Source organism: Gigantopelta aegis, chromosome 4, assembly GCF_016097555.1.
Source record: "Gigantopelta aegis isolate Gae_Host chromosome 4, Gae_host_genome, whole genome shotgun sequence".
Lineage (NCBI taxonomy): Eukaryota > Metazoa > Mollusca > Gastropoda > Neomphalida > Peltospiridae > Gigantopelta > Gigantopelta aegis.
The window spans coordinates 95,152,962-95,164,141 of NC_054702.1; the positions used below are offsets into that span (position 1 = coordinate 95,152,962).

Below are 11,180 nucleotides of genomic sequence, written 5' to 3' on the forward strand. Positions count from 1 at the left end.
GAGAAGAGAAATTAATAGTACCTGCATTGCCTACCTTTTACCTATCATGTCTATTTTTGTAAATAAATGTTATTTTTCCTAAGTTAGATATTATTTATTGTAATAATTTGTTTATGTTATAATTATTATAATTCTACCATTACATCATACCTGTTATATTGTGTACATATTTAGTGTCTTGACTAACATAATAACAATTGCATGTGCATGAATATATATTACAGTAACAAAATGATATTTTACTTGTGCTGTATAAAATACATTCAGTGTGCAATGGAGTTAATCCATTTTTGTCTTGAATTTTCTATATGAGGTTTTTTTCCCCAATCAAAACGGTTTAACAGCTTTTTAAAAATGATTTCTTGTATTTAGAAAAAAACATTTACAAAATATTTATACATTTTCATTTACAACATTTAGTTTTTTTCATCATCATACCTCTCATCATTCATAAGATCTTTCTTTCTGATCATCATTATTTGTTCTTTTTGTTAATCTAAATGTGTTTACATTTTAATGGTAATTTAGTTCTACTACATAATTATATACATTATGGTTAGCTCAAAAAAAAAAAAAAAATTAGAACAGACAATAATGTCAGCTATTGGTGTAGTTTTTGTTCATATTTAAGAATCGTATTTTGTTAATATGATATTGATTTTTTTTTTTTTTTTTTTTTTTATAGTTTAACTACAGGACCTAACATTCGAAGACGGCGGCGGCCATTACTTAGCCGTGTTCTTCGAGCTGCTCTTCCGTTGCAGCTGTTGTTGTTGCTGTTGTTAGGACTTGCGTGTCTGGTTCCCGTGTGTGAGGACGACTACAGTTGTACGCTAGTGAACAACTTGAGACATTCACTGTCACCAATGTTACAGTACATGGACGGACCCCCACCAGTGTAAACTGATTCAAATCATTTTCAGTCATAGACCATTTCACTTCAAATCAGACCAGTTTGGAAGATGTATAATAACATGTTTTAATCCGCCATTAAGATGCTGGTGAAATGTATTGATATGTGTTGACAAAAAAAACACATTATATATTTGTTTTCAACTTTAAAAATATGTATATCATTTTAAACTAATCCAATAAGATTTTTTTCTTATGGCAAAAAAATATGTATTATTTTATCAAATAACAAGAGACTAGTTGATAATTGTACCAGTACATATATGTGTGTAAAAAAATATGTATGTTTTTCAGCTATAGACCATTTCATTTGAAATCAGTTTAATTAGAAGGATATTTTATGTGGTAAGATGTTTTTATCAGCTAATAAGACTGTAACTAATTGTGTGATAATGAACAGTGCTACACGGTTTGACCGTCTTCATCAAACCCCCAAAACAACCAGAAAATGTACATTCATATACATATGTGGCTTACTTCTTTCTAAATGCTTTGTACATACAGAATACAAGCAATTTTATATAATATGCATGCATTGTATATGGGAAACAACATTTCCATTTTTAGACAATGTATAACAGAAGAACCACCTTACATTTACATCTTACATGTTTATAATTGTTACTTGCCGTACATTTTATGATTAGTTTCATTCAGATAATATTTTATTACTACAACAATTTGTACATTTTGTTGACCAGTACATTATGAGAGAAATCAAATATATTGTACTGTGAACCACTTTCAAAATATATTGTGTGTATCATAATATCTCGTATATGGGTGCTGCCTGTTTTAGTACTAGACTGACATATGAAATATATCAGCTTTAGAGTACACTAACTTGTATATGAAATGTATCAGTTTGTGAGTAGTCTAGTGAATGTAGTTTAATACAGATCTGCTTGACCCCACCTGTGATAATCTATAATGGCAGCACACTGGTAATGTATTGCACTTCATAATGCTTGAGTTCTGTAATTACGAACATGTATTTAGAGAATTGTTTTGTGTATTCTACCTCCTGTATATCGGTGTGTATGAACTTTGTAATCAGATACAATTTTAACTTCAATCATGCTTATTCTTTCATAACATTGTGCATGTATTATTACTGACTGAAGAAAAAAAAACTAAATGTTTTTTTCTTTCATTATAATGGTTTTGTATATTACATATATGACTGTACATTATTTAGAGACTTTATATGTGTTGTATTTATTAACTGCATTGTTCATTTGTAACAACTGCCATATCATGTGGGCTCTTTGCCAAACAGTAATATCTTTTTCTCATTGAATGACTAAGTGCTTAATGACTGTGATAATAAAGCATACTATTTTATAATGTCTGTGTTCTTTGTTTTTTTGTTTTGGCATCTTCTGTGGGGTTCCACCTCTTCTACCTTTCCTGTACTCCTTATAAATGCTGTATTATTGTACCCAACTCGACAGCACATCTTCAGGCATGGTGGAAGCAAGTAGACATTGGGGGGAGGTGACTTAGATCGAGGGTGTATGCTTACCCGTAAAATTTAGAAAACTAGATGTCCTGAAATGCAAGTTCCTGCATTCTACAAATAAAATTCATGTTTGCCTTAAGATTTTCTAATGGCGTAGCGTGGGCGGGGCCACCAAGGCGGTTTCCCTGGGCACAAAATTCTGGACTGGTGGAAGGGACTTGGGGAGTGCTAACGGTCCACTGGTTAGGAGGTGCAATTCTTGCCTTGCCCCGGGCGCTGGCAACCCATGCTATGCCACTGATATTTTCTACCAATAATATTTTTTATTTGATCTTGTCATTCTGTTCTACATTCTCATCCTTGTCTTTCTATTTCCATATCCTAAGATGCAAGCTCCTAGATTTTCATATTCTAAGAGGAAAGACCCCTAGATGTTCATATTCAAAGAGGAAAGTCCCCTAGATTTTCAGATCCTAAGATGAAGCCCCTAGATTTTCATATCCTCAGAGGAAAGACCTCTAGTTGTTCATATCCAGAGGAAAGTCCCCTAGATTTTCATATCCCAAGAGGAAAGTCCCCTAGATGTTCATATCCTAAGAGGAAAGACCCCTAGATGTTCATATCCTAAGAAGAAAGACCCCTAGATGTTCATATCCCAAGAGGAAAGTCCCCTAGATGTTCATATCCTAAGAGGAAAGACCCCTAGATGTCCATATCCTAAGAAGAAAGTCCCCTAGATGTTCATATCCTAAGAAGAAAGTCCCCTAGATGTTCATATCCTAAGAAGAAAGACCCCTAGATGTTCATATCCTAAGAAGAAAGACCCCTAGATGTTCATATCCTAAGAGGAAAGTCCCCTAGATGTTCATATCCTAAGAAGAAAGACCCCTAGATGTTCATATCCTAAGAGGAAAGACCCCTAGATGTCCATATCCTAAGAGGAAAGTCCCCTAGATGTTCATATCATAAGAAGAAAGACCCCTAGATGTTCATATCTTAAGAGGAAAGTCCCCTAGATGTTCATATCCTAAGAGGAAAGACCCCTAGATTTTCATATCATAAGAGGAAAGACCCCTAGATGTTCATATCCTAAGAGGAAAGACCCCTAGATGTCCATATCCTAAGAGGAAAGACCCCTAGATGTCCATATCCTAAGAGGAAAGTCCCCTAGATGTCCATATCCTAAGACCCCTAGATGTTCATATCCTAAGAGGAAAGACCCCTAGATGTTCATATCCTAAGAGGAAAGACCCCTAGATGTTCATATCCTAAGAGGAAAGACCCCTAGATGTTCATATCCTAAGAGGAAAGACCCCTAGATGTTCATATCCTAAGAGGAAAGACCCCTAGATGTTCATATCCTAAGAGGAAAGACCCCTAGATGTCCATATCCTAAGAGGAAAGACCCCTAGATGTCCATATCCTAAGAGGAAAGACCCCTAGATGTCCATATCCTAAGAGGAAAGTCCCCTAGATGTTCATATCCTAAGAGGAAAGACCCCTAGATGTCCATATCCTAAGAGGAAAGTCCCCTAGATGTCCATATCCTAAGAGGAAAGACCCCTAGATGTCCATATCCTAAGAGGAAAGTCCCCTAGATGTCCATATCCTAAGAGGAAAGTCCCTAAGAGGAAAGACCCCTAGATGTTCATATCCCTAGATGTCCATATCCTAAGAGGAAAGACCCCCATATCCTAGATGTCCATATCCTAAGAGGAAAGACCCCTAGATGTTCATATCCTAAGAGGAAAGACCCCTAGATGTCCATATCCTAAGAGGAAAGACCCCTAGATGTCCATATCCTAAGAGGAAAGTCCCCTAGATGTCCATATCCTAAGAGGAAAGACCCCTAGATGTCCATATCCTAAGAGGAAAGACCCCTAGATGTTCATATCCTAAGAGGAAAGTCCCTTGAATTTTATATCCTAAATTGAAAGTCCCCTAGATATTTATGTCTAAGATGAGAGTCCCCTAGATTTTACCACAGTTCTGGATGTTAGCACTACCAAAACCATAGGAAGTAATAAGGCCAGTCAAGGTTCAGCCTCCAATATATGGTCTTTTAATTAAAAATTAAAAATACTGATTGGTGGTGTTAAATTAACACCACCAATCAGTATTTTTAATTTTTAATTTTTAAAATTAATAACCGTGATTATTAAAATAAGCAAACATTATAAGGCCTACGCTGAATTCTGCATGACACAATTTTTTTGTTACCGGTCGCGAGATCGCTATTACGCTAATTGAATATTTGGTATTATTATTATGTTTGAGGTGTTGGATAGATTATGTAACCGTTTGTTCACATCAGAAGACAGAAAATGGCTTAGCCAAAATTTTAGCCACTTGCAAATTGTATTAGCCATTTTTTTTTAAAATTAGCCAATGGCTAATTTGGTTACCGACAGCGCGAGCCCTGGTTAATTTTGCTTGAAATATAATACCATCAAGCACTGTCATCGAAACATAAATTTCTGCTTCAAAGTTTTCTGTAATGCAGCAAAAACCTGCTATTTAAAAAACCAAAATAACAAACCTTTAGTTGGAATATTGATTGATGAAGTCAAAGTAGGCCTTACCAATAGTTTTGGGCCTAACCACCCCAAAATGTTCCTGTCCTTACGTTTGTAATAAATCAATGTGCTTTAGTGGTTAAACATTCCAGTACACCCTGATGCATAAGCGTACGATACACTGGGGGGATGGGGGGGGGGGGGGGTCAACTATCCACTAGAGCTGGAGAAAGTCCTCAATTTGGGCAATAATGATGGAGATATTCGGGGAAATTGAGGCATTTTTACCATGTATTTCCATCATTCTACCCGCTATAGTTGTAGTTGTAATCAATGTAAAAATGCATAATGATTCGTTTGCAACCCTATATAGCTATTTGACAATAATGCTAATATGAAGAAAAAAAATTGTTACCAAGATTCGGGCAGCTTTATTTAATAAGTTCAGGCAAAACTCTAACGCTTCCCTATAAAAATGGGAGCCCATACACCTATGCCTAGGAGGTGTAAATATCGCCAGTTTTTATTTCGAGACTTTAAAATGTCTTATAGTGCTAATACGGAAACCTGACGATAGAACAACCATAAAAATTAGCCCCCCCCCACACTTTGAAAATCTGTCCTACAGACCTGATTTAGAGCCTTTGATCATTTAAATGTCCCATTCAACTCCCGATTCGTGGGGCGAGACGTAGCCGAGTGGTAAAGCGCTTGCTTGATGCGCGATTGGTTTGGGCTCGATCCCCGTCAGTGGGCCCATTGGGCTATTTCTCGATCCAGCCAGTGCACCACGACTGGTACATCAAAGTTCGTGGTATGTGCTATCCTGTCTATGGGATGGTGCATATAAAAGATCCCTTGCTGTTAACCAAAAAGAGTAACCTATGAAGTGACTGCGGGTTTCCTCCCTCAATATCTCTGTGGTCCTTAACCATATGTTCGACGCTATATAACTGTAAATAAAATGTGTTGAGTGTGTCGTTAAATAAAACATTTCCTTCCTTCCCGATTTCTATTTGAATTTGGTAAAAAGAGTTCAGCGAGTAAAGAAGATGAAAACGCCTATTTTATACCAATGACCGTGAAACGATTCAGAATAAAAATCCAGTTGAATCCCAGCAGGGAAATTATATAGATTGTAGTGGACAATGTCTCTATTTAACAAGTACAGACTTGCAATGGCAATTTTATGAACCAAAAGACAGGATAATATCCATTGCGAATATTTTAATGCCAACAATCGAGCAACAAAGGTTTAAAAAACCCCACACATATAGGTGTCTAAATTGAGAGAACATGTGTCAGTACCTAGTCTTAACTCAGTGAAATATCAACGGTTGTGGTAAGTAGTGTCCTGTTAGCGCCTATTTTGGTGGTGCAGGGTGATTTTTGCCGGAATTAAAATGTATGCCCGAATTTGGATAAAGTTTATTCATATTTGCACTACTATCAAACGGATACATAGAGTTCCAAACGAGTCACTACACATTTGTTTTTACATGGATTAGAACTATAATATTGTGAGTAGAATATACCCTTTTCTAGAATGATTATGGGAAAAAATCCCGCACTGTTAATGAAAAAATATAACGGGCGTTATTCTGAAAATTGTTAGAATTATCAAATGTTATATAGGCCTACATCCATTAATCAATGATTACCAGTATCGTTAAACCAAACAAACTTTCAACTTTTAGTTGAACTTGGTCAGGAAACAACACGAAAACTATGAACAAGACTTGGTGTTGAAACTACTAAACGTTTCTATATAGTTTATTATTATTATTATTATTATTATTATTATTATTATTTAGCAATTTTGCATTGGCGTCGGAAGATAATTGGCATCTGGGTGAGGGAACACTTGTGTATAAATACATATATATGCATTATCTTCAGAGTTGGAGGGGTGTGTAATGACCTCTTAAATGGTAACTCCGTTTTCAACGCCTATGATTTAATTTCAGTAAATTTGACTGATGATTGGTCAACAGGAATAGCCTATATAAAGACCTTTCCCTACATTATACAACTGAAATATTAACTGATCAACATGGACATGTTGAGAAAAGTACAAGATGTCAGTGTTCGAAATAAGCACTTGTCCGTTTGTCCTGAAAAGTGAAAATCTGCTCGGACAAGCAAAATATACCTTAATGGATGTCCAGTGGACAAGTAAAAATTTTCAATACAGTTTAATTTTTAGCAATCAAAAATATGTTTCTTGTACTTGAATAAAACAAAACATTTATTTGGACAAGTGAAAATATTGCTGGACAAATAGATTTCTCGATGTACTTGTCCGGTGGACAAATGAAACATTCTGCTTATTTCTATCGCTGGAGGTGCATTTAGTGTTGAAAAAAAAGTAAAACCAAATCATTCAGTTTCAAAAACAACCACCAAAGATTACTCCCATGAATATCTTTCCCCCTGCATAAAAAACAAATTGCATAAAGGCCGTCCCTCACTAGCGCAGCGCGTCAGCAGCGCGTCAACAGTGCGTCAACGTCGGATTTTTTTTATCGTTCCAAAAGCGATTTTTGCTGCTTGCTGCTTTGACGCGCGCAGAAACCCCCAGTTTATGATGTTATAATGTTGTAATATTTTAGGTCTTCCACCAAAAAACCCAACAACAACAAAAAGAAACCCACCATTGACGATATCTTTATTTTACTGAAAAACAATGCCAAAACAAAATATTAACGAAAGGTTGATCATAGAGGTGCATAAACACCCATGCATATACGACATCCAATCTGTTAGTTACAAAGACATGGAAATGGCAGCCAATGCCTGGTTAATGTTGTCGAGTACCCAAAACTTCCTCTTGCGTTTTTTTATCAAGTAATCTCCTTCTATACAAATACATTAAAACCAATTTACTCGAAATTATCTTCGTGGGAGCCATGCTTTCAAATCAAATCCATTTTTCTTTGCGTCTTTTCAGGGGTTTTTTTCGCTCTTTTAATTCTGCTTGACACGCTGCGTATATGTGGACATTATTGATGCTTCACTGCTGACGCGCTGCCGACGCGCTGCGCTAGTGTGGGACGGCCTTAATGCACTGCTAACTGCTAGTTTCGACCCAGACTTCTAATCCTTGCTGAGGGACACTAACGTTGTTAATAGTAAATAATATAACCTCTGTTATGTCATCAAACTCAGAGAAAGAGCATACATTTCTATTATCGTTAATAAAAACGTTCCTTGGGACATAATCATATTAATGTGTAATATTCAGGGCCGTAGCTAGGATTTTTTGTTTGGGGGGCAACTGAATAGTTAATAGTCTAAAACTGCTTAAACAGTTAAGAAGAGAAGTTTCTTTAAGTGTCTATATTTTTTTCCGGATTTCGGGGGGGGGGGGGGGGGGGGGGGGCTACGGCCCAGACATTTTAAATTGAGATTTTTTATTTTTTATTTTACAATGATTCCCCAACCCTGCTGTTATGCACACTCCGACTGTTTCTGGTTGCACTATACCAATTAATTTCCGGCTGGGTCGAAGTTCGAGGTGTACCGCTTTTGATAGAGAAGTTAACACCACAAGTCCTGTGATTGGTTATAAATGTGAGTGTGTTGGTTGTAAAAAAAATTAGTTTCATCTGGGCTAAAAATGTATGCAATTTTATTTGATGTAGTACCACCGTGTCAAGTAGCCTTGTGCTTGGAACATGTATGGTGTACCTGTAAAAAAAAGTACTCAAATTTTGTGCGAAACTAGGGGTGTTGCAGAAACATCTGGTTATACCGAAAATGAGCCATGAAAGGTACCATTTTCTGCAGTTAATACTTTGAGGTAGGGGTTGTAGTACTGATATTTATGGGTCACAGTTTGGTTGATATATTGCATATAGTGTTTTTAAACACAAACGTTAACATGGTCGCCTATGGGATTTGAATTGGTATAGTCCAACCTTCTGAAGTCGAAGCTAGGAATCCCTTTCTCTACTTTTAGTGCCCCACGTTATAGGCGGGTAATAACACGGAAGAAATAATAATGGCGTCGTTGTGCGAAAATGGTAAGAACTTAAGTGATAGAAAAGAAATAGTTACAGAAAGACTTAAGAAAAGGAAACAAGAAAGAGAAGCTGAAGTTCTGAAAAGAAAAACTGAAAAAGATGCCTGTTTACCCGAACAGGAAAGTACGAAATACTTCATAAATAATTTTTCTCAAGAACGTTCATTCATTGAAAATGAATTGTCAGAAAGTGACAAACTTCCAAAGAAAGATCTCACCGACCATTTCGACTCGATATCTGTTCGATTAACAAAACTGCAGTCATTTGTAACAGAGTCTTCATTATTTCTCACATCGCACGACCTTAAAGTAGCTCAAGATGATTTACAGCAGCTACAATCGCGTATCCAAGCAAAAAGAGACGAGTTGCTTCCAAAGAAGCGCTTTGCATTTAGACAACGAAAAGAAAAGAAACCCAAACCAGTTATTGATGATTCAGATGAAGTTGTCAATTTACCTGAAAACCAGAATGATTTGATGGTGGAGTTAGCAGAATGCAAGTTTGTTGACAGGGCCAATAAAATACTTGCAAAGAATGCAGCCGAAGTGAACTTGAAAGATGTTGCTCTTGCTAATTTAACCAGCTGCACTGTTAAGCTGTTTGGCGCACCATCTGCTCTTCATGTCAACAAACTCAACAATTGCTACGTATTCACAGGACCTGTATCTGGTTCCGTATTTATCAGGGATTGTATTAACTGCATATTTGTGTCACCGTGCCAACAATTAAGAATTCATTCAACAACACTAACTACCTTCTACATACATGTCACAAGCAAGGCAGTCATTGAGGATAGCAACACACTATTTTTTGCACCGTACAACTGGGATTATCCAGGTTTAGAGGAACATTACAGGCTGTCTGGTTTGGATAAGACACGAAACAACTGGAGTGATGTGGATGATTTTAACTGGTTAGCAGCTGATGCACATTCTCCAAACTGGTCAATTCTTCCTGAGGAAGAAAGAGTTAAAGATTGGAATGAATAACACTCCTTTATTCTTCTACACAGTACAATAACGGTACATTGTTCAGAACTTTATTTAACTGAAGTCAAAGACTACATTTACATGTATTTGAAAAAATTTCCTGACATGAGTCGTAAGCTGGATTTTAATCATTCCTGTTTAGTTTGATCAGAGAACATAATTCAAGGCTCAATGGAGCTCTGCCATTTGCTAAATTCACCAGTATGCGAATTTTAAGAATAACTGGTAACATTTATTTCAAACTGTTGGTGGAAACATTTCGTGTAATGATTGATATCTTGTAAACATCTAAAGCTGGGTTTTGCATTTTTGAAAGGGAGACAAACTTTTTAGTTCATCCAGATCTGGTCCTGTCATTGCATGTGCTTCTGGAGATAATTTGTTTGCTATGCTATTTAATTTTAAAGTACATGTACAAACGTTTTTTTTCTGTAACAGATCATTAGATCTGTACAATACTACATGTATGTATAACCATTTTATAACATAGGTGGAAACCTGGGTCTGTGCTTATATAGAGTCCAGACTCAATCTCTAATGACTTTACACACACGCAATTTGTATGGCATTGTCATTACATTAGTGTCTCAGACTCTATTAGTCTCGAGTCTAGACTAAAATGTTTTATTATAAATTATAAGCACCAGGCCAGGTTGTAATAATAATAATAATAATAAATTCTTTATTTAATGAGGGTAACACAGTTAGCAAAAGCTAATCTTCCCTGAGGCCCTTGGGTGCAAACAATACAGAATTACAATACATATATTTATGAACAAATAGAAAATACATACACATGTATATATGGCAATAAAAATATGTACAAATGATATTATTTTAGAAAATATATTTCTTGAGTCTATATTTAAAAACAGCAGTATTTGGCAATGATCGGATAGCTTTAGGTAATTGATTCCTAAGTACTGGTCCAGAGTAACTGAAAGCATGTTTAAAAAAAGACATTTTAGGTTTTGGAATTAATAGATTTCTGTCCTCTACATTTTGAAGGTTGTAGGGATTGTTTTCTCCAACATATATTAATAAGTTTGAAAGATAGTTTGGGGCTTCATTGCATCTAGACATTTATAAATTTGTAAACATTTTTGATAGTGGATTCGTGTTTCCATTGTCATCCATTTTAACTGTTTAAATAGTGGGGCAGATGGAGTAATAGGATCTACTTCTAATATCATCTTTGCAGCTCTCTTTTGCAGTTTTAGTAAACGTTCTAATCCATCCTGATTACAGTTTCCCCAAAGGGCCAAATTACACAGCA

General features: G+C 36.0%; 2 protein-coding genes across 8 annotated transcripts in view; both read left to right on the forward strand.

Moving 5' to 3' along the window:
* The window catches only part of LOC121371466 (nesprin-1-like), a 191,958-nt gene extending 189,699 nt beyond the window's left edge, over positions 1 to 2,259 (forward strand). For 6 of the 7 annotated variants that reach the window (XM_041497379.1, XM_041497381.1, XM_041497385.1 and 3 more), the window contains one exon: positions 686 to 2,259. In XM_041497379.1, the coding sequence (XP_041353313.1) occupies positions 686 to 902 (217 nt within the window). In that variant the 3' untranslated portion in view covers positions 903 to 2,259. The remainder of the gene's footprint in view (positions 1 to 685) is intronic. The other variant, XM_041497384.1, reaches the window with a different exon arrangement.
* Positions 2,260 to 8,872: 6,613 nt separating this feature from the next.
* Positions 8,873 to 10,527, forward strand: LOC121372387 (tubulin-specific chaperone C-like). Its single transcript, XM_041498689.1, has one exon. It carries the CDS (start codon positions 8,894 to 8,896, stop codon positions 9,902 to 9,904), a length of 1,011 nt encoding a protein of 336 aa, XP_041354623.1. The 5' UTR covers positions 8,873 to 8,893; the 3' UTR covers positions 9,905 to 10,527.
* The last annotated feature ends 653 nt before the right edge of the window (positions 10,528 to 11,180 follow it).